Source organism: Podarcis muralis, chromosome 7, assembly GCF_964188315.1.
Source record: "Podarcis muralis chromosome 7, rPodMur119.hap1.1, whole genome shotgun sequence".
In the NCBI taxonomy this organism is placed as follows: Eukaryota; Metazoa; Chordata; class Lepidosauria; order Squamata; family Lacertidae; genus Podarcis; species Podarcis muralis.
Genome location: NC_135661.1, coordinates 33,634,101 through 33,657,595, shown reverse-complemented (window position 1 = coordinate 33,657,595; position 23,495 = coordinate 33,634,101). Strand labels below are relative to the sequence as shown.

General features: G+C 43.2%; 1 protein-coding gene across 1 annotated transcript; it reads left to right on the top strand.

The window, feature by feature from the left end:
- The first annotated feature begins 4,717 nt into the window (after positions 1-4,717).
- DNAJA2 (DnaJ heat shock protein family (Hsp40) member A2) lies at positions 4,718-21,887 on the top strand. Its single transcript, XM_028740232.2, has 9 exons — positions 4,718-5,025; positions 10,114-10,173; positions 10,770-10,993; positions 14,856-14,936; positions 16,061-16,194; positions 17,685-17,881; positions 20,070-20,214; positions 20,353-20,480; positions 21,066-21,887. Exons 1-9 carry the CDS (start codon positions 4,948-4,950, stop codon positions 21,252-21,254), a joined length of 1,236 nt encoding a protein of 411 aa, XP_028596065.1. The 5' UTR covers positions 4,718-4,947; the 3' UTR covers positions 21,255-21,887.
- The last annotated feature ends 1,608 nt before the right edge of the window (positions 21,888-23,495 follow it).

The window sequence follows — 23,495 nt, the reverse complement described above, 5'->3', positions numbered from 1 at the left end:
GGAGAGCGCAAAATATGGTCTGAAGCTCAACATCAAAAAAACGAAGATCATGGCCACTGGTCCCATCACCTCCTAGCAAATAGAAGGGGAAGAAATGGAGGCAGTGAGAGATTTTACTTTCTTGGGCTCCATGATCACTGCAGATAGTGACAGCAGTCACAAAATTAAAAGACGCCTGCTCCTTGGGAGAAAGGCGATGGCAAACCTAGACAACGTCTTAAAAAGCAGAGACATCACCTTGCCAACAAAGGTCCGTATAGTAAAAGCCATGGTTTTCCCAGTAGTGATGTATGGAAGTGACAGCTGGACCATAAAGAAGGCTGATCGCCGAAGAATTGATGCTTTTGAATTATGGTGCTGGAGAAGACTCTTGAGAGTCCCGTGGACTGCAAGAAGATCAAACGCATCCATTCTTAAGGAAATCAGCCCTGAGTGCTCACTGGAAGGACAGATCCTGAAGCTGAGGCTCCAATACTTTGGCCACCTCATGAGAAGAGAAGACTCCCTGGAAAAGACCCTGATGTTGGGAAAGATGGAGGGCACAAGGAGAAGGGGACGACAGAGGACGAGATGGTTGGACACTGTTCTCGAAGCTACAAACATGAGTCTGACCAAACTGCAGGAGGCAGTGGAAGACAGAAGTGCCTGGCGTGCTCTGGTCCATGGGGTCACGAAGAGTCGGACACGACTAAACGACTAAACAACAACAATCACACACAAACATTTTTATTGGAGAAGTGGATGAAGGTGAAAGCTGAAGCATTTTGCAACCTAATTTTTTTTTTAATGCTCTGTTTGTTAATCACAGTTATGTATGTATTTTTTTGCGATCAACGAAATCCTTAAAGGGATCCAGAGCCATCTTACATGAAGTGCTGTTGGATGATATTATACAAACACACACACAATCACACAGAGAGAGCCAGTGTGATATACTGGCTTAGAGTGCCAGACTAAGACCTGGAAGACCAGGGTTCAAAACCCTTGCTAATCTATGAAGTTTCCTGCAAGATCTGGGGCACTCGTCTCTCACTCTAACCTACCACACACGGCTCTTGTGGGGATAAAATAGTGTGGGTGAGCTACGTACACTGCTTTGAGCACCTCGGAGGGAAAGTGGCATATAAAAGACACACATGCATCGATGTTCATGCATATTTTACAAAGTACTGGTATATCATTTCCCAGAATGCTTTTAGAACCTTACAGGTCTACCACATATGATAGAAGGTGCCTTCCTTTTGCTTTCATTTCCAGCAGATATTTGCACTTGTCTTATCCATTTTTGCAAGCTTACTAGGAGTCAAATACGGTACATCATTTTCCTATAATTTTCTTTCAGCGTACAACATGCTGAGAACTTCACCACCGCCCAAGCCTCCCTTACCTGGATTGTGCAGCGGTGCCTGTCAGCAACAATGGCAGATTCTGGTGAGATCTTGTGAGATCTCACCAAGCTCTTGCAAGATCTTAGAGAGCCCATGAGATCTTGTGAGATTTCAGGGTTGTCTCCGATGCCACTTGCATTCCCCATCGTTCTGCACTGGCACCCCATGTTGCACAGCGCTGGGAGCATGTGCCAACAGCGGAAAAGCCAGCAAAGGAACTCGCAGCTTGGCGCACGCAACAGGATGCATCGCACAGCGCCCACAACGTTCCACAGTGCTCCGGGTGCTGTGCACAGACATGATATGTGATTTGACAGTGAGTTTGGGGTAGCCCAATGCAAAAATCCTGAGAATCCATGTGGATCCGTGCTTTGTAACCACGTTTTTGCTCCATTACGGCCCCACGAAACAATGGATGCATGATTTTTTTGGTGCAGGCTGTAGCTATGTGATCTGATGGTGAATTTGGGGTGACCCAATGCAAAAATTCTGAGGATCCATGTGCTTTTACCTCCCCCCTCCCAGGCAGCCTCCTTTATCTCTAGAGTCCCTTATCTCCCTCCCAACCCCTTGCCGATCAGCTACTCAGCAGCTTTGTTTCAACACCCCATTCCCTCTTGTTTGCCTTAGTGTCTTTTCCTTAGCTGAAGCAGTTTTTTGCTCCTCCTTTTCTTCTAATTTCTCTCCTCATTGCTTTAATCTTCCTGTCTCCTCTCCTTGCAAGTTCGCTGTCTTTACCTCCCCCCTCCCAGGCAGCCTCCTTTATCACTAGAGTCCCTTATCTCCTCTCTCGATCGCTTGCTGATCAGCTGATCAGCGGCTTTGTTTCATCACCCCCTTACCTCTTTCTAAAAAAAAAGGCAAGATCTGCTTTTTGCATGCCCCTGGGCAATTCGGCTCCAGGGACCACGCATTCGCTCCATAAGATGCACAGACATTTCCCCTTACGTTTTAGGAGGAAAGGGGTGCGTCTTATGGAGCGAAAAATATAGTACTTTGGGAATTTGTGTGTGAGAGAGAAAGAGAGAGGGGAGAGGGAGGCAAGGAGCATTATATCCTTATGGCTGCAGGTTATACAGGCCCTTTTATTATATCCCTTACATAAGTCCCTTAATTTAATGAACATCACATACTTTGAAAAGTTGCCCTTTCTGCCAGAATAACATAGCCGCAAAATATATTGCTATCATTTGTTTATGTGATGTTCCCTCTGGGTTTTTTTTTTTGTTTGTTTGTTTGTTTTAAGTGATAATGACCTAAGACAAACCAAGTCCTGTGTTACAAAGACCTTGCCCTTTTGTTGCTTACTATCACAGCATTTTGGGACGCGGGTGGCGCTGTGGGTAAAACCTCAGCGCCTAGGGCTTGCCGATCGCATGGTCGGCGGTTCGAATCCCCGCGGCAGGGTGAGCTCCCGTTGTTCGGTCCCAGCTCCTGCCCACCTAGCAGTTTGAAAGCACATCAAAGTGCAAGTAGATAAATAGGTATCGCTCCGGCGGAAAGGTAAACAGTGTTTCCGTGCGGTGCTCTGGTTTGCCAGAAGCGGCTTAGTCATGCTGGCCACATGACCCGGAAGCTGTACGCCGGCTCCCTTGGCCAATAAAGTGAGATGAGTGCCGCAACCCCAGAGTCGGTCACGACTGGACCTAATGATCAGGGGTCCCTTTACCTTTACCTAAGGTGCTACTTGCCAGGAATGTAATTGAGTTGTCCAACCCCATTCTAGACCCCATGAAATTATTCTTCAAGAGCATCAGCATCTGTGGCCAGTAGGGATGCTGGAGAATTCCGACGGAAACAGGAGCACAAATTGGCAGCATTCATTTATCTGTCCCATGTCTGGAGTGGAAAGTAATCCAGCAGACACCCTCCATATTCAATTTTGTTGCCTCTGCTTTCGGTTTCCAAAGGATACATAATTTATTACTTGTTTGTTTGTGTGTGTGTGTCTATGTGTCCCCATTTTGCACTGTGTTTCCTTTCCATTGAAATGAATGGGGTGTAATAATGCAAGGACAACATAATTTACACAATTTCAAGAGCATTGGCATTTGTGGTCAGTAGGGCTTGATTACACAAATAATAGATGAACCAGAATGGGTTGGAAAACAGTGCCTTCTCACATCCCTAGGGGCCAGTTACTGTATTTGTCACTATTATCGTGAACAATCCATTTGGCCTGCACATTGCCTGTGCACAAATTACTGCAATGTGTCTGGTTCAGAAACTCCAGCTGGTGCAGAATGCAGCAGCCAGACTACTAAGGGGAGCTTCTGGTTGAGAACATGTGATGCCAGCTGCAATGGCTGTCCCTCTACTACTGAGACAGGTTCAAGCTCCTTGTATGAATTTACAAAGCCCTGAACAACTTAGGTCCAGGATACCTCAAGGGCATCCCAGCTTGATCACAGAGATAATTGGCAGGAGTGTTGCTGCTCATTTCCAGAGTTGCTGAGGCTCCTTGACAAAAAATAAACGAACCAAGCCTTTAGTACCATCAGCCCAATCCTATGGAATGCTCTGCCAATAGAGATTCAGGGGCACAAAAACAGAGAATGGAGGGGATTATCATTATTACTAAGAATTTTACATTTGATTTTTGTTAAGCCTCAATGATGTCATCCTGGGAACTTCGTTAGACTTCTTTGCACTCTGCTCCACACCCTTTCCCCATTTTTTCCTGTTCTCTTTCAATAAACTAAGAGGCGTCCTACTAATGTATATCAAAATAATGCAAGGAATTCAGATCCAAGTTTTTATTATTAATAAGATTTTCTGAGTTATGCGTACTGGATTTGTTTTTCCTCGCATACACACATACATAGGCATATACTGTGTGTGTGTAAACGTGATATGCAAAATTATTTGACACACATACCCTATAAAAATAATGCACATTATGCCATTTGGGCTTAATTAGCTCGTTTTTATTTTGAATTATATATGCGGAGGTTGGGGGAACACAATCACCTTTTCACCTCTAAAAAGCCTTTAATGCGCCCATGCCCAGAACTACAATTCCCAGCATTCACAAGGGGGGGAAGGGCGGCAGTGGCGACAACTAACGTTCAGCACAAACTCCTAAGAACCCCGATCCCTTCAGTCTAACTCCACTTCGGTGTTTCCCCTCCCCCTTCTCCCCTTCACTTCCTGGAGTTCGCGCGGAGGAGAAAGCAGGGGGCGGGGCGTTCCTTCTCCGCGAGGCCGGTGCGAGTGGGCGAGACCTCCTACTTCTACTCCCCGCCCACCAACCCTCTCCCTCTCGCTCCCCTGTCATCCGGGTGTGCGCTGCGCTGCGTGCGTCGCGACGTGACGACGTCGGCGCGTGCGTGGCGGAGGGCCTTCCCCCTTCTTCCACTCACCCGCTCTCTCTCTCGCGCTCTCTCTCTCTCTCCTCTTTTCCCCCCTCCCTCCCTTCCTTCTTTCCCTCACACACACACACACGCGGGCGCGCGCGCGCGGCCTCCTCCTCCTCCCGGCCTTTCTCCCCGCAACCTACCCGGGCGGCTTCATCGTCGTCGTCTTCGTCGCCCTTCCCTCCGCCTCCCAGCCGGCCGCCATGGCGAACGTAGCCGACACGAAGCTGTACGACATCCTCGGAGTGCCGCCGGGGGCCTCGGACAACGAGCTCAAGAAGGTCTGCCTAGCGGGGGTGGGGGAGCCGGGGGGGCGGCAGCGGCGAGAGGGAGGCCCGGGCGGGAGGGAGGCCGCCGGTGCCGGGCCGGCTTGTGACCGGGGTCATTGGAGACGCCCGGGGTTGGAGCAGGCCTCGCCTGGCTAGGCCTGGCCGGGGGTCGGGCGGGGGGGGGGGGAGGAGGAGGCGGCGGCCTGGATGGGGCCTTCGGGGCCGGTTGCGGGGAGGGGGAGGCGGCAGGAGCTCAGGGTCAGGCCCAGGCTTGTTGGGTAGCGTTGGGTGGCCGTGTGTTTGTATGTGGTGGAGAAGGAGGAAGGGAAGGCCGCTTGTGGGGGGGGGGGAGGTGGGAGTGAGCTCTCGGCGTGTGCTGGCCCTGGAAGGTGGCCCTCCTGCCAGGAGGAGGGGGAGGGAAGATTATACATATATAATTTGCTTATATAATTATACATATATAATTTGCTTATGGCGCTTGTATCCAACCTATGCACACACACAAACACACACCTCCGCGCTCACCTTGCCGGTTAGTGGTGGGTGTTATGTGGAGGAGGAAGGGCCACCGGTTGAGGCGGGAGCCGGTGTTTGTTGTGGTGTTGGCTCTGGAAGGTAAGTAGGCCCTGAAGGAGAAGGTGGATGCTGATGGTGGGCTGCGTTGGGTTGGATTGATTGCGTTTATATCCTAGAGTCACTTCTCTTTCCACACCATTGAAATATACATTTGGGTGGGGGTTGCTTATGCATCCTCCCTGCCATCTTACTTGGACGAATTTGTGGAGGAGAGAGCTGATGGTGTCTACTAGCCACAATGGCGAAGTGGATGCTTTTGAATACCAGTTGTTGGGGGGGGCGGAGTGCTCTTGTGTTTGGGTCCTGCTTGAGGCTTTCTCATAATAGGCATCTGGTTGAGCACTATGAGAACAGGATTCTGGACTAGATGGGTCAGACAGAGACAAGCTTTCTTTTTTCCTTCTCTTCCCCCTCCCGTCTTTAGTGTTGTTATCTAACCCATAATACTTTACAGGATAGAAAGGTATGTTCAGAAGCAACAATAACCCATCCCAGCTTCCCAATAGTTTGTACCTTGGGGATTGTTTTTAGAGCGGCAGTAAGGGAAGGCTGGATGCTGCCCCTCTCCCCATTTTCTTTCCTGTGTACTGCTCCCCTAGATGAGAGTTAAGACTTGCTTCATGATCACAAGGAGGGGAGGGATATTTTCTTGTTAATTCCACCCTTTATCCTCTCCACCCATTGCAGACTTTATTATTTAATTTGTTGCCTGACCTTCAGTGGATTTCAGCATTAAAACCTAACATTCTATCCAGAACCACAGCACCCATAGATTTTATATGGCTGATGAGTTATTTTTATGGTGGCAAGAAGAAAGACCTGGGGGTTAGGTCCCCCATTTTTCAAAATTCTGTGTGCCTTGCTTCATGGTGGCAAGGGTGAGCCAGAGACTGGCCTTCCTTTTCTCTCCCCATCTTCTCTTTGCCTTCTTCTTGCACCCCCCCATAAAAAACCCTTTTGTGCCTTGGAAGTTAAACTTAGGGTAGCAGTAAGGGAAAACAGAGAGTATCTCACCAATATTCTTATTTCCTCCCCACAGTTGAGGCTTGCTGCATGGTATCAAGAGCCTACTTGTCTTCCCTCTCCTCACAAGTTTGTGCCTTTCTGGATTGACCATGTGAGAACATGGATGACTTGTCAGTTTCCACTCTCCACATCTCACCATTTTTTATTCCCCTTGTCACTCCATCTCCTGTAACCTTGAGGAGTTTCTTACGATGGTGAGGGAAATCTGGAGGTTAGCTCTTTGCCCTTTTATTTTTTACTCTTCTGTCCATTACCAACCCAGGCATGGCCAAACTTGGCCCTCCATCTGTTTTGGGACAATAACTCCCATCATCCCTAGCTAACAGGACCAGTGGTCAGGGATGATGGGAATTGTAGACCCAAAACAGCTGGAGGGCCAAGTTTGGCCATGCCTGCCCCAATCCCCTGCCTCCTGGGAATTGGTTTTACCTGAAGATCATTTCTCCACTTTATACTTGGGGAGGGTAATTAGAATGGTATCCCAACCTATATTCTCTTTATTTTTACTTCCACGTATGCTGAATCTCATTTGGGCACATTCTGTTTCTGTCTACAAAACCACAGGCTTCATTCTTGGCCTTCATTCCTCTGTAGGTGATCCCTTCTCATCCTGGCTGTTCAAAAAGGGGAGTGGGGGTGGAAAGGTCAAAAGTCCCTAGGTAACATAACCCCTTCATGTTAACCCTTTCAAGATTAATTGCCCTTAACTTGTTTTTGTTAGGCACAACCCATTTCTTTTCTTCATCTAATCTTTGAGAACCCCATCCCACATCAGAGCCTTCAGCTGGTTAATAGCCATGTCCTGCCTGTTTGTGACGGAAGGGTGGTGCTACTGGGGAATAGATCCTCTTCATCTGGGCATGTAATAGCATAATTTGTTTGGGCTGGGTATTCGTTGTTATGGAAGCAGGTATTTTGGAGGAAGCATGAGCAATAAGATGGTTCTGAAGTTAACAGGAAAATAAGTTCCTTCATTTGGATTCAGAAAAATCCTATTTATATTCTGTGTACACGTTCCTCCTTTAAAGTGGTGTTTGGTCACTACAGTAATAGGTGATTGCGTACTAACGGCTGCTGAGATTTAGCAATGTCTTATCCCTTTAAAAATGAAAGTTTAGGTGAGTAGCAAAATTAATTATGCCCTGATATTCCTTTTGACTATGTCCTTTAAAAATAGAACATATCCAGGAAAACTTCATGGAAGTTACATTGATATGTGATTTTTGTTTTTGAACCACTTTCGTGATCTAAACTTTTCAAAAAAATAGAAAGTCAAATTAGGGTGTAATTTTGAATAACTGGCCGTTTTAATATTTCACAAATAGATGCTTTCTAGGTGAGAGGCAAACATTTAACTGGACTTGCTAGCAGGATTGTGTTGCACTTGCATATATTTTGGAGAAATACATTCCAGAGGCTAGAGAACCTTCTTTTCACAGATGCACATATTGCTTATCACAGCAAGCAGTTTTTGAGCCCTGGGAATATCAAAGGCAGCTAACAGTGTGGCATGGGAAGGCTTCTGTGTGGGAATCAAAATTCCCACTGCTTATTTGTAAGCTTTGGTACATACAGAATGATGGTCTCTGAATTGCAATCATTGGATATAACAGATGGCTGAAGACACCATTTGACTTTTTAAAGGTTATTCTTTAATTGGTAGATTAGGACCTGGAAGTGGGTTGCATTCCAGCCTATGTTGGTTTGCACTATTACTACCATAATTTTGCTTTTTTTTTCCCTTTTGGAAGGAGAAAATTAAAACAGTAAAGGTTAAAAATTCAGGATGACTTGAAGTAGAGGGCAGAGCTACATTACTTTTAATTAATGTATAAGAAAATTCTGATGTAACAGCTTGCACATGTAAAATTTCTGTCCATCTTTGGGCATTAGAGAGAAGAGATTCGTGAAACAATTGCTGGTTTGTGCCTCTTACAGTTTTGGGTTAAAGATAGGTTGTAGGTCTTAAAATATGAAGTTGTGTCCTGATGAGCAACATTGTAAATCTTAATGCTACTTCATTGCATAGTCTAACAAAATACAGTGGTACCTCGGGTTACATACACTTCAGGTTACATACGCTTCAGGTTACAGACTCCGCTAACCCAGAAATAGTACCTCGGGTTAAGAACTTTGCTTCAGGATAAGAACAGAAATTGTGCTCCGGCGGTGCGGCAGCAGCAGGAGGCCCCATTAGCTAAAGTGGTGCTTTCAGGTTAAGAACAGTTTCAGGTTAAGAATGGACCTCCGGAACGAATTAAGTACTTAACCCGAGGTGCCACTGTATGTAGAGGAAAGTGTAGTTGTGTCCAGGAATCGGGATACTGTAAAAAAAAAAAAGAGAGATGGTCCATTCAAATAGGTACCAATGGTGATGTCATTAATGGAAACAGTTCAGGATAGCTGATATTTCTGACAATGTTTGTAATCATAGTAGCATCTCAACTTCAATAGTTTGGCACACGGTATTAACTCAGAGCAGTCACTGAAAATACTTTTCAGTCTTGGTCATGTTACAGAATTACTTCTTAGCAACTAAGGCTTTTCTCACTGAAAGTTGATCAGTCACACAGATTTTTAGTGAAGCTTCACTATAACCAACTCCAAATTGTTCCCATTGTTGATCTTTGGAGATTCTTGCTGACTTTGAGGAAATAGTAATGTGTCTTGTTGAGAATTAACTTTTTATTTGTGGGCCCTATTTCCATTCTGTGCATATGGACTTTGAGCACATATCAAACCTTTAGTGGTGATCTTCTTAAGGGGATGGTTGCAAGGTTAAACACAAACAGTTATAAAGTACATATTAAAAGCACTAGGTCATATTTAATTGTAGAAGTAGTGGTTGCTGTTAATGTAAACAGGGAGAGTATGAATATTGAATTGGTTGAGAATTCACACCATTTTATTAAGGGCAGATTTTTTTATGGCAGCAGCAAATATGAATAGGATTTGTGTGCATGGAAGAGATTGAGAAACTCAAGGATATTCAAAAGAGCAAGCATAATTTTAATTTTCTAAGCTGCCACCAATAATGTGGTTAACAGCTACCAGGCAGTCTTTTATTGCACTTCAGTGGTGCTATAGTGTGTTCCCTATGGAAAAACTGTAGACCGCTATAAAGTTTTCCCTCAGGAGGATGTATCTGAGATGTGTTGGGCTTTGATAAGGTTATTACACATCTGCACTGTTCTGAAGCCTCTTCAGATTACTGTAGCTATTTCTGTTCAGACTGCTGAAGTTTGGCCATGCTTGAATAATTGCTGTTGAATTGGGTTCAATCTTTGATAACCTAATGCTGTTTAATCCAGTTTCATTTCAATGGGGGCTCATATGCAAGCTTGTTCTTGTAATGGATTTTTAAAAAAATAAAAAATAGGTTTTTCAAGCACTAATTGACTTCAGGGGCTTTTTTGGGAGTGGGGAAGGACAAGCTGAACTCAAAATCTGTATTCATTTCCCCACTAACTAGTTATGTTGGTTCCTTTTGCCATTTAGGCATACCGGAAGCTTGCCAAGGAGTACCACCCTGATAAGAATCCAAATGCAGGTGACAAGGTAAGACTTCTTCTGCAAATTGTTGCATTTTAAGATGAACAAGACACAATGCTGGCCAAAATAGCTTGTGAACACGTAGTCTGAGAAAAACTGAAAAGAGGAAAATATGCAAAAACGATCACACTGGTGGAAGAGTAGCCATCGGTGAGGTGTAGGTAGTACTCAGCTTTAATTGGATGAAATGTTGGTTTAAATCCATACTCTGTGGTGAAGCTTACTTAACAGCCCAGTTCTATCTCAGAGCTGTTGTGAGAATAAAATGGAACAATATTCATGCACATTAACCTGAGAGCAAAGCACAGAAGAAGGATGGCTCAGCTGTGCAGAGCAGGATATACCTAGTCCTCAAGAGCAAAGGAGAGGCCTGTTCTTTGAAGATAGGTCAGTAAAGGAATGCAGGAAAGTTGGATGCCCAGAGTCAGCTCACCTGCCTGTTGCCAGAGTCCAGACTGGGCTGGCATTTTGCATATATCTGCTTATAAAACAGTAATTGTAATGTAGTAGAAACGTATCTGCCGAAACACTTTCCTTTCCTATTGTACATATATTGCCAAACATGCAAATAATAGGCATTTCATTTACATTTACCTCCCTAGTTCAAAGAAATAAGCTTTGCCTATGAAGTTCTCTCAAATCCCGAGAAACGTGAATTGTATGACCGGTATGGAGAACAAGGCCTCCGAGAAGGTAGTGGTGGAGGTGGAGGAATGGACGATATTTTCTCCCACATATTTGGTGGGGGACTGTTCAGTTTCATGGGTAGTCAGAGTAGAAGTCGCAACGGAAGAAGAAGAGGTGAAGATATGATGCATCCACTCAAGTAAGTACCTGGCTTATTGTCTCTGGGGGAAGTTCCTGTCTTGAATGCATAATTGCTCTATTGGTGGGCTGACGTTCTCATGACAAACTGAAGGAGTTTCAAGTACACATGATTTAAAATTATCTGAAGCTACCTGATACCAAAATAGCCTTGGCGATCCAGCATTTATTTGTTTTGTTTTTTTAAGTCTACCCTGCCTTCTTTTCCAAGGAAACTTAAGACAACTAAATAATAATACAGTAATGTACACACAACATTCCATACCAAACCCAACAAAACAAATCCAGTTATTAAAATATACACAACTTAAGCCAGCACAACATTTAAAAGCTGTCTTTAAAAGCCATGTTGTCACCAGGCACCTGAAAGGATGCAGTGATGGGTCTGGTGCATCTCACCTGGCAAGCAACTTACGTAGAGTGGCACCACAGCAGAAAATCCCTTCACTTTTTTAAGGCTGAAACCTTAGCTGCAGAGTTTGTGTAACACCTGACTCAACACAAATGATTAGCATGACCCCTTCCATTGTGAGTGTAGGTGGGACAAGATCTCCATAGGGCCCAATGTTGCCCCTTTGGATGTGGCAATGGAGGTATACCAAACCTTTACAAAAGATTAATGTTCTTCCTGCTTCTCCATGGAGCCTTCTCTCTCTCTCTCTCTCATCAGATGAGGGTTTTTTTTTTAATTCAGATGGGGTTTTAAAAAATGCTAGAGAAAAAAATTCTGGGTTTAGCCTTGAACACAAAAAAGTAATCCAGCATTGTAATAGATAGTCCCAAGGAACTGGTACTTGGTTATGTGTTGGTTTGTTTCTGCCAAGGCAAGTTACTAAAGAAATAAGGCCAAGCCACTAAATCATCAGTGAATGGAATATTAAAGCCTCACCCATGCTTTAGGTAACTTGATACATTTACAAGACGGGTTGGACTAATCATTGCAGCAAAACCACTTATTAACAGGCTAGTGAATAGATAGCTTTAAACCTGAGGCTATCGTTCTACCAAGTCAATGTGATTAAAAACATTGAAGTTCAAGTTGTTCAGAATCCCTTACAATGAAAAGCAGACAAGTTGGAACAGCAAACTGTTCCAATCAGATCAGGTGAGAAAGCCTTCGCAAGAGCAGATGGAGTGAGGCAGGTATTCTGAAATTCTAGTTTAATGCAGCAGGTGGACTAGGCAGGCAGTGATGGGTACAGAATTGAATAACCTGAAATTTATTTTTTAAAGAACAAAAAACCCTACCCTTTATAGCCAGTAAGATTCTAAGTGTATTTATCTTAGAGTATTGGTGAGTCGGTTTTTTTGGCAGGAGGCGAGCTTAATGTTCTGCATAGCTCCTTTCCCCAGTCTTTAACTAGGCCTTGATTGGGTGCCAAGTGCAGAAAGGCAGCATATAAAATTGAAGCAATAAAAAGCAGAAGCAAAATTAAGCAAATGCCAGTTTGCTTCCATTAATTATGCAAGTTGCAAAATTCAGATTACATTGGTGCAGAAATGGTTTGTTTATTTGATTCATTTTAAAGTGAGTATACAGAAGCCTGAGCAGGAGCTAGCCAAGTGTTACTTCTACTTTAGAATGCTGCATTCTGACAGAGCAAATGTACTAGAGGAGTTGTAGCATATGGTTCTTATTCCATGAATGTGTCCCAAGTCAAAACAAAATCCTTAATTTCACCTGAGGTGGGTTGGGAGTTAACCAGGAAGAGCCTTTTCAGTGCCATTGCTCCATTTGTGGAATTTTTTGACATTTATGAGTTGCCCCATTACCAGAGTTGTAGGGTAATGATCATTGTTGGTTTTGTTTTTTGCTTTTAACTTGAATTCCAACATCTTGTCATGTGAAAGAGCCATGTCTTAGCAGATAACATAATTTCATCCATAGTCATGTTAAAGAGAGCCACAAAACACCCTCATTGAGCTTAAACCACAGTGAAATTCAGAGATTAGAATATTAATGTAAATAATTTTAAATGATGTTAAAAGCCCAGGGGGGAGGGGGGAAATACTTGACTGGTACGAAAAATATATTAAAGAAGGTTCCTTCCCAGGCAGGCCCAAATAGTGCCAACATTGTTATCCTTTCAGTGCCAACAAAATATATTTTTGTTTCCCTGGCCTTCTAAATGTATTTTGATGTCTGTTTCTCTCTCTCAATATGATATGTATTTTATATTGGGTTGTTTTTTTAATCTCCCTGGAAGCTGAAGGGTCATATACAGATCTTTCAAACAAATAATGTGTGAAATGTTCCATTAAAATGTCTCCATCTGGAATTTAGTGATATTTTATTTTTCCTGCTGAAAGCAGAACTGGAATCTGCTGCCTTTAAAATCTGTATTTTTCACTAAAGGGCTGTAGAAACTGGCTGCAGCTTTTAACTGTGGTTTGTAAAATCCTTCCTTTTTAATCTTCAGCTGATGGCTTTTACTGGTTATGCTCCTACAGTATGTGTTGTCATATTTTTGCGTTGCTCTTGGAAAAAGCAGTGGTACAAAGGAAAAACAACCATGCACTATGAGATTAGGTCTAAAATGGTTGCTGTGTTGAGTGTGAAAGTCCTCGCTATGCTGCTTGAGAAAGGATGGGCAGCAATTAAGGGAAAGAGGACAGCAATAAAAACTAGTGGCTATTCCTCTAGTCAAAATTTGAATTAAAAATTCCCATGAAACAGCTGAAGCCTCTTGATTTACAGAACACCTTGGTTTGCTGTCATAATCATGTATCTGAAATGTTTGTAGCCTGCCTTTTGAACATAGAATCACTAAAATATCTTACATGTCACCAGACATGTATATTGTATATTAAAAAGTCCACACTTAATCATTCAGGCTGCCAGATTTCCTTCAACAGAAACCATTATTATTATTATTATTATTATTATTATTATTATTATTATTATATAATTTGTATACTGCCATATGCTCATAGGTTTGAAGGTGGATCATAACATAAAATTACAATATAAAAAAGAGAAACCCCATTGGGAAGGTCAGGAAAGATGAGAGTTCTAGATATTGCGGTATGCCTGTGTGAACAGGAACACTGAGCTGGTGCTTAAATGTTAATACAGACACCTGAGAGATACACACAAGGCAGCAGTTGCTTACTTGCAGAGCCACCTGGTAGCCACCTGCCTTAACCTCTCCCTGAAGGTGAAGGCACCAAGAACACAGCCTCCGCTGAAGACCTTGATAGGAGTAAGACAGTCCTTTGCTGTGGTGAGAGTGCTGAGGTAGGACTGGAGAAACCCAAGTTCAAATCTCCACTGAATTACTGGGTGACCTTGGACCTATTGCTAGCTCTCAGGCCAGGGTTAGCCCTTGCCATGCCTTCCAGATATTGTTGGACTACAGCCTTTATCAGCCGCAATGGCAATGGTCAGGGACAATGGGAATTATAGTCAAACAATCTGTCAAGGGTGCCAAGTTGAGTATCTCTATTTTAGGCTAATTGCCCCACAGGGCTATGTGAGGATGAATTAGAAGGTTCATGTATGTTGAGTTCATTGGAAGGAAGGTAGAGTATACATGTAGTAATGATTCATTGCTATGCTATGGGGTATGGAGACTTTGGTGCACGTGTGAAATCCTGGTAAGAGAACGTAGAGCTACTGTATAATGGCAACAAGTTGGTGGGCATACTTTTTCTACATTGCAGCTCATCTAGCTCTTGGGCTGGTCTAAAAAGAGTAGTGCTAACATTTTTTACCAGTGTATATTCGGTATCTGGAACAAGTTTTTGCCACTTCATGTAGCCTTTCAATAGTTGTGCTTGCAAATATGTTAAAACAAGATGTGTTCAGTTTTCTGCTGATACTTGAACCAAAACCTAAAGTACAATCCCTTTCCCTTACTCAGAGTTTCTTTAGAAGATCTTTATAATGGGAAGACTACCAAACTACAACTTAGCAAGAATGTCCTTTGTAGTTCATGTAACGGGTGAGTTGTTGTTTTTTTGTTTGCTTTTTTTTTTTTTTGCATTCATCTGTCTTCAAAAGATTAATGATTTGATTCTTGAAAAATTGAGCAAAGATTTAAAAATGAAAATTAAATATAAATTTTTGTTTAGACAAGCCTATCCAGATATGTAGGATGTTTACATGAGTTCTAATCTGGTTTTAGCTTATCACTGTTTTTAATTGATATTTTATTTTTTTAAAATAGCTGTTTTTACTGATAATTTTATTGGTTTCTTTTTGTAAATCGCTTGGGGTTTTTCTACAGTCAGTTGGTATATAAATTGCTGGAATCTAATAACTGCTAACAAAAAAGTCCATGTCCACCTAAGGTTTAGTTGTTTGTAGGGTTACATTGTTCAGCTTTACAACAAGATGCCCTTGTGTGTGTGTGTTGCCTGCATCCTGCTCTTCCTTGCTAAGTGCTTATACGATTTTTTCAAGTGGGTTGCTATCCAAAGCACTAAGACCTGCATCTTCTCGGTAGTGGCGCCCACACTGTGAAACACCCTCCCTTCAGATGTGAAGGAAATAAGCAGTTATCCTATCTTTAAAAGACATCTGAAGGCAGCCCTCTTTAGGGAAGTTTTTAATTTTTAATGCTGTACTGTTATTAACATTTCATTGGGAGCTGCCCAGTGTGGCTGGGGAGACTCAGCCAGATGGGCAGGGTATAAATAATTATTATTATTATTATTATTATTATTATTATTATTATTATTATTATTACAGTGGTGCCCCGTAAGACGAATGCCTCGCAAGACAAAAAACTCGCTAGACGAAATGGTTTTCCGTTTTTTGAGTCGTTCCGCAAGACGAATTTCCCTATGGGCTTGCTTCGCAAGACGAAACGTCTTGCGAGTTTGTTTCCTTTTTCTTTAAGCCGCTAAGCCGTTAATAGCCGCTAATAGCCGTGCTTCGCAAGACGAAAAAACCGCAAGACGAAGAGATTCGCGGAACGGATTAATTTCGTCTTGCGAGGCACCACTGTATCTCCTAAGCTTTAAGACTTGCTACAGGATTAGATGTCCCCAGGCTCCAAAGAGGTAAAGCTACATTTCCTTTTTGTGTTCATAATAATATGAAATCAACATATTTTTGATCTAGCCAAGGGGGTAAATCTGGAGCAGTTCAGAAGTGCGCGGCTTGCCGAGGCAGAGGTGTGCGTATCATGATCAGGCAGCTGGCTCCTGGGATGGTTCAGCAGATGCAGTCTGTCTGCTCTGACTGCAATGGAGAAGGTAAGCCAATCAATTCACCACAAGCATCTGATCTCAAGAAAAGTCCCTTAAGTTTCAATACATTATGATAGCTAAAACTAGGGTGCAGGTTAGCAAGATGAGAAGCTCATAAATCCCTGCTCCCCATTGAATTGTTTAGACACATTGGCAACATGGTTTGCCCTTTGCCTTGCTTTCATTGGTGTGGTTTGTCAATGCAGTGGGAATATAGAACTCTTAAGGATGATACACATACAACTAGCCATCTACAGTCATACCTTGGGTTGCGAACACTGCAGGTTGCGCGTTTTTGGGTTGCAGACCGTGCCAAACCCAGAAGTACCGGAACGGGTTACTTCTGGGTTTCCGTTTCAGAAGCACAAAATGATATCATGCGCAGAAGCGCCGAATCACACGTGTGCAGATGCAACACTGCTGGTTGCCAGTGCTGCAGGTTGCCAGCGTGCCTCCCACATGGATCATGTTCGCAACCTGATGTACTAGATGCATCAGTGGCAATTGCATTATGACACCTTAGGCCTAACTCCTACATTGCAGGAGTGGTGAGGTGGTTGTTCCAGTAATGTAGGAGTATAGAAAGCATATGCAAGAAATGACATAGAAGGAACTGGTCTACATTCCTCATAACCTGATCAGCATGGTCATGGGTGATCAGCAGCTCAGCTGTTCCTGAATAGTTGCAAGTTGGCTCCTCCTGTGGTGGGGTCAGGTATCTTAGCCTTAGCCTGTCTTCCTGCTTTAAATGACACGCATTTGAATGGGGAAGTTCCTGACCTGGTTTTAGCGAACCACATTGAGACACCAGCAGCACTTGTTGGTAGGTGTGCATTGCATCTTAGTAAAGAAGCAAACTATGGAGCAGGACTTAGGAACCATTTTATTATTGGAGTGGGGGGAGATTCTTGTAGATTGCTTTCTATCATAAACCCAAAAGGGTTTCCATAATAAAATGATACCAGTGAAATACAGTTTAAACATACAAGAATAAAATAAGCACCAATACGATTGAGACCAGGGCTAACGGTAATCAAAGCATGGCCTCCAAAAGTTTGTGAAAACACGGGGGACTTCAACATGCAACAGAATCCCATCAGCACAGGGGGATTCAGAGGGCCACATTCTCATTTGGGCAACCTTCCAGGGGCCATGTGTAAGTGACATGGTGGCCAGGGGCAGAAAATGGGTGTGGCAGCAGATGTGATCCCCGTCTTTGTTCAGTGGGTTGCATTCTGACTTCACAAGTCAAAGCATGTAAACACACACTTTCACACACTCCATGCAGGCAAGCCAGAGGCATTATCACAGTTGGGCACATTCCAGCCAGGCAAAGGCACTCCAGGAGGGTGCAGAATAGGACTGTGGACAAGTGTGGTCTGGGGAAAGTTGCATGGGCCAGATAAAAAGGCCTGGAGGGCTGTGTTTGTCCCGCATGCCAGATGTTCTCCACCCCTTGAAACTGGGTCATAACTGGCCGTCTCTCTCTTTTCTAGGGGAAGTAATTAATGAAAAAGATCGCTGTAAAAAATGTGAAGGGAAGAAGGTGATCAAAGAAGTGAAGATCCTTGAAGTCCATGTAGATAAAGGCATGAAGCACGGGCAGAGAATCACCTTTACTGGAGAGGCCGATCAAGCCCCTGGAGTGGAGCCAGGCGACATTGTTCTCCTGCTTCAGGAAAAGGAGCATGAGGTAACTTGCTGCCTGAAATGCAAAGCTGTCTTTTTATTGCAGACCTTTGGAGCCTTTTGAATACTGAGGCTTGTGGTGGTTTGTGGGGGGGCGGTGTGTGTGTAGTGGTGCTCCAGTAAATGCGTGGATGATAATGGAGTTGAACTAGATAGCCATGAGCAAAAGGAAAATTGCTGCTGGTGCTGTTCTGCCTGTGCTTCTGCAAGAGTGTGAGTAGTTCTTGTGTTTCGGCTTCTCAGGAGATATTGCACCACCTCTTGAAGTTAGAATCACCTTTTGCACTTGGTGTCTTGCCACATGGTGTAAAAACATACTTCCCATGAGCAGAAGAAACATGTATACAGAAGTGCACTTTTTTGTATCTAACCCAGGGGTGGGGAACCTACAGATTCTGACCCTCCATATATATTATTGTTGTCTTCTGTCAGCCACAGCCAGCATGCCCAGCGGTCAGGAGGGACACAGGCTTCCCCCAGTTTAAGCTGTGATAATTTGTGTGAACAAATTAGTTGACAGTAGCAGAGAGAAATATGGAGCCATGGGGCCCCACCCTGTAGATTCAGCCAAGGGACCATGTGCCGCTTGGCCCCAGCTATCAGCAGCCCTGTCTCTGTTCAAGCTGGTCATTTATATGAACTACTGTACTACTGCGTGTGATTAGTCTCTTCTCTTTTTCCCTATGTGTCTAATCTTTTTTAGAAATGTAGGCCTGTGGGCAGGGCCTATCATGTTTTTAAATCTGTGTACAGCATTTGGTACATTCTAGGCACCTAATTGTTACCTAGCAATTAAAATAGGTATGTCTGTGTTGCTTGTTTCCATGCTTTACATATGCGCAACTAGAGAAAGATAACATAGCAGACCTACTGCTATTTTAAATATGCATTCTGGAAACCAGAGAAGCTAGCAATGGGCAACTCCTCATAATGGTCAGAGGCCATTTGAGACATGGTTGTTTTTGTTCTCGTACCTTTCCCAGTAAAATGTATTGTGAACTCCTTGCTGTTGTGACCCGAGCCATTTGAAATACACTTGGCTGCTATTCAGAATTAAACAAAAAACAATTGAATCTTCAGAAACAAAAGCCTTTCAGCCCAAAGCTTTGTATTTTTGCTCACAAGTCTCTGGGCTGCATCCAGCTAAGCCATGTTTTGAAGTATCCCCATTGAAACAAATGAAACTGGTCATAACTAAGTTGACCGAGTTCATTTTCATGAATCTTAAGTCAGATGGCCGTACTGAATTCTGTGAGTTGTCCTAGTCCTGGAGTTGTCATAGCCAAGGCAATTTCTGCTATTTCCCCCTCCCCCAGTCCTAGTCTCAAAATTTATATACAGTGGTACCTCAAGTTACATACTCTTCAGGTTACAGACTCCGCTAACCCAGAAATAGTACCTTGGGTTAAGAACTTTGCTTCAGGATGAGAACAGAAATTGTGCTCTGGCGGTGTGGCGGCAGCGAGAGGCCCCATTAGCTAAAGTGGTGCTTCAGGTTAAGAACAGTTTCAGGTTAAATACGGACCTCTGGAACGAATTAAGTACGTAACCAGAGGTACCACTGTATAGGAGTGTAGTCAGATGTAAATGTAAGATACTCCTGTATGTGATACTTTTTGTCTGCCTGTGAGATTTTAATGTAACACAAAGCATATACACACTAGGAGTTCATGATCTAGCTAGAGGCCAGTACCCATTTTTTCCCTTCCCTCACAATGGTTCCTACCTGTTTGCAGGCAGCTCAAGACAGACAAAAAGCCTGGTCTGAACCCTGCATTATCATCTGAAGTGCTTCTCTGTGTGCCCCCTTCATGGGATGGGAATGGGCCTTTTCACTAGTAGCTCTCTGCTTGTGAAGTGCACTCGCCAGGGAGGCATGCCTGGCACCATCTTTATCTATTTTTAGGTGACAGCCAAAGACTTGTCTTTGTACCCAGGCTTTTGGCCCTAAATTTTGAACGGTTTCTCGTATTTGTGGCCTCTTTTTCTCCTTTTTTTAGTGGGCCACGATCAGTAAAACTTGTATTTTATTTGTGGTTTTTATTGATTTTGTTACAATTGGGTTTTACTGTTTATATCGTGTTTGGGGTCACTTTTGTAAGCGACAATTTTTTGTTTTGTTTTTGTTGTTGTTATGGTAGCCCATCTGCTCGTGCATTTGCCGCTAAACTTCTTTCCCTCCCTTTTCCAAGGTGTTCCAAAGAGATGGGAATGACTTGCACATGACGCACAAAATAGGACTTGTTGAAGCACTGTGTGGCTTTCAGTTCACATTTAAGCACCTTGACGGACGTCAAATTGTGGTGAAATACCCCCCAGGAAAAGTAATTGAACCAGGTAAAAAATCTCATGGGCTTTTGGAGCTTTTTGGAAGCCTGTTACCCTGTATTTTGCCCGTTAATGTATTTGATTTTACACAGAGGGGGAAACTATAGCCTGCCTCTTAACAACAATTGCCTTTGTCCATTCCTGCAGGCTGTGTCCGTGTTGTTCGGGGGGAAGGAATGCCACAGTACCGCAATCCCTTTGAAAAGGGAGATCTTTATATAAAGTTTGACGTGCATTTTCCTGAAAACAACTGGATTAGCCCAGAAAAGCTTACAGTGAGTACCCCAGGATGTATCGCTAAATGCTCACCTCTTCTGCACGCCAGCTGCAGAATATGTGGAATTTGCACATCACCATTACATCTGATCACTATAGGAAACAGTTTTATCCAGCTATGTTCCTCTGCTCGGAGTAGACTCACTGAAGGTGAAATTGACTTAGCTCCACTAATTTCATTGGGCCTACTCTAAGTAGGTTAACGTTGGCTGCTCGATCAGACGACACACCTGCCTGATTCTACAAGCATAGATTTAAGGATGGTGATAAAAACACAAGCTCTAAAACAATTGTACTGGGGAAAGGGCACAGTGTATGTAAAAAGGCCAGATTTTTTTTTATCAGTGGATAAAAGGGTACTGACCAAGCCATGGCTTGAAACTTTAAATAAAACCAAAACAATAAAAGCAGACATCAGTTAACCATTGTAGAAGGATTTCTTCTTAATTTTCTGCATAGGCCTGGTGGAATAGGAAAGCTTTCAGCAGGTGTTCAAAGGTTGGTGCAGAAGGCGCCTGCTGGAACTTGTGTTCCTGCGAGTACTACATTTTTGCATCACTCTTCTTCCAATACTTTCTTTTTAGGAACTTGAAGATCTTCTGCCTGCCAGACCAGAAATCTCCAACATAATTAGTGATGCAGAGGAGGTAGAACTTCAAGAATTTGATACCACTCGTGGTTCAGGTGGCGGCCAGAGGCGTGAAGCTTACAACGATAGCTCTGATGACGAAAGCGGCCATCATGGACCTGGGGTGCAGTGTGCCCATCAGTAAAAGTTTTGTCTGGGGGTGGGGGCGGGGGGAAGTTACACATGGATTTTTCTCTTCAAATTTTGCCTGACTTGTTTCCAGCAATCCAGTTGGATTGTGTGAGCAATCCACACGAACCCAATGGACATCTGTTGCTATATGTGTAACTTTTAAATTGGTCCATAGTATCTACAGAGTGTATAATTTAAACTAACCACACAAAAAAGCTTTTTTTTTCTACTGTTCTGTAGCAGAATAAAGGCACTTGAAAGGAAGATGAGATTCTCTCCTTTTCACCTGGGTTAAGTTTCAGTCCTTGTACTTGTGCTTGATTTTTACCAGTTTTTGTGTAGATTTTAAGTTCTATATTTTAAAAATTCAAATTCTACATTGTAAAGTTTTTGTGTAAAACTTTGTCCCGAGGCTTGGTATTTGGCTGCACCTGCATAAGCTGCTACAATAGAATAAAGAATTTCATAGCCTGTATCTATCACTTTAGATGCATGGTAAGTTATTGGACTTGGCACACAGTGGGGTTAGAACTGATGGGGAACCATGGAAGAGAGAGAGGAAAAAATGAGAAGTGGTTGTAAAAGTTTTTTACCATCTTGTGAAAGGTTTCTGAAACTAAATAAAAGCCGTTGGTGTATGATGATACTTCTTGTAACCTTTTTCTTTCCATAAATTCACACCTAAAATTACTCTTGAAATAGATTTTTTATTTCCAACTCCAGTATTAACCTCTTAAACTGAAGGCTCAGAATGGGTGGGTGGGCAGTTGTATGGCTCCTGGGCTCAATGCTTTGTTGTGCCCCTGAGTTTTAAAACCCCTGATGAAACAGACAGTGGACCATCTTGAATAGCTTGAAACCTCAAGCAGAGAGCAACTCAGAAACAGTTAAGGAAATGGTTAACAAACGGATACAAGGCAAATCTTATGGTCTGTGCACACTCCTATAATATAGGAATACACTTTTAAGTAGAAATTTTATCAAAGGGAACTTGAGAAAAGCAGTGCAACATTTTGCAGTAAAACATTGCAAAGCTCAGCACAACTGCAGGAAGTTGGAATAGTACCTACAAAACTGCTTCATGATTACCTAGCCACATACTGTTTTACCTGATCAATAGAAAACCCTACAATCCATGGTAGAAGTCATTTTGAGCCCCCCCCCCCCCGGGAGGTTCCTCCAACCCCTTTCCTTTGCTCATTTTGGCTGCCATTAAGCAATTTAGCAGTGCACCAAACCAACAAGTTTTCTTTGAAAGCTTAGAATGTGTCTTAATTATCCTAATTGTCTCTTTACCTGCAGTGTGGAAACAGCCCTTCCAACAATACAGAGGTCATGAGACATGCATTACTCTTGTGTCTTTGTGATCATGAACCACTGTTCAAGGTTAGTCATAATTGCAGAAGTAACATTTTGGTACTGTTGTTTTAGGAAGTACCTCTAACATAAGTTAACATCTCCTTTAAGGCAGATGGCCAGATGACTTGCTTTGAGGGCCTCCTGATAAATTATTAGTCCATAATTAGGGAAAACAAGAAATGGCATAGTTACACAGCTAAAGGTGTAATTGAAGATACCAACAGTTGCCAATGTCTTTTGTGATTCCTACAACTTTTACACATCTGGCAGCCCAGCAAAAAAGAAAACCAAAGGATGTCTGCACATTTTATTTTGCTGAGTATTTAACTACAACATCTTCAATCCGAGGAAAATGATTGACCCATTTTTATGTGCAGTAGTCACAATATTAGTTCAACAGATACTAGGTCAGCCTAAGTATGATTCTACAAGGCTTTGAGTCAAACTCCAAGGGAGCATTGGAGAAAAAACTCAACTAAGGTCAACACTGCTGAAGATCTGGGAAAGTTTTTCCCAGCCAGCAAGCACCCCTTGAGCTACGACTTGCCTGATCTCGCTCCCCCCCGCAAAACCCATTAGTCAAATACTAGCCACAATTTAAAGTATGTTAGTTTCCACTGGAGTTTAGCTACTTCTGACCCACTAACTTTCAAGTTAAAACATAACTTGCTCGCTCTCTCTCTTTGCCTGCAAACCCTGTGTTTATTGCTTTGCTCCCTGATGATAGCTCTTACAATGGGGATGGGTGGTCCTCCAGAAGTTGAACCTAGCTACTATGTCAGTGGTCAGCAGTTGCAGTCCAACAACTGGCAAGCCACCCATGGTTTCAATTGTAAGACAGCCACAGCACTGACTTAGTTGCAAGAGGCCTAGGGCTACAAGCAGTAAAATCCTA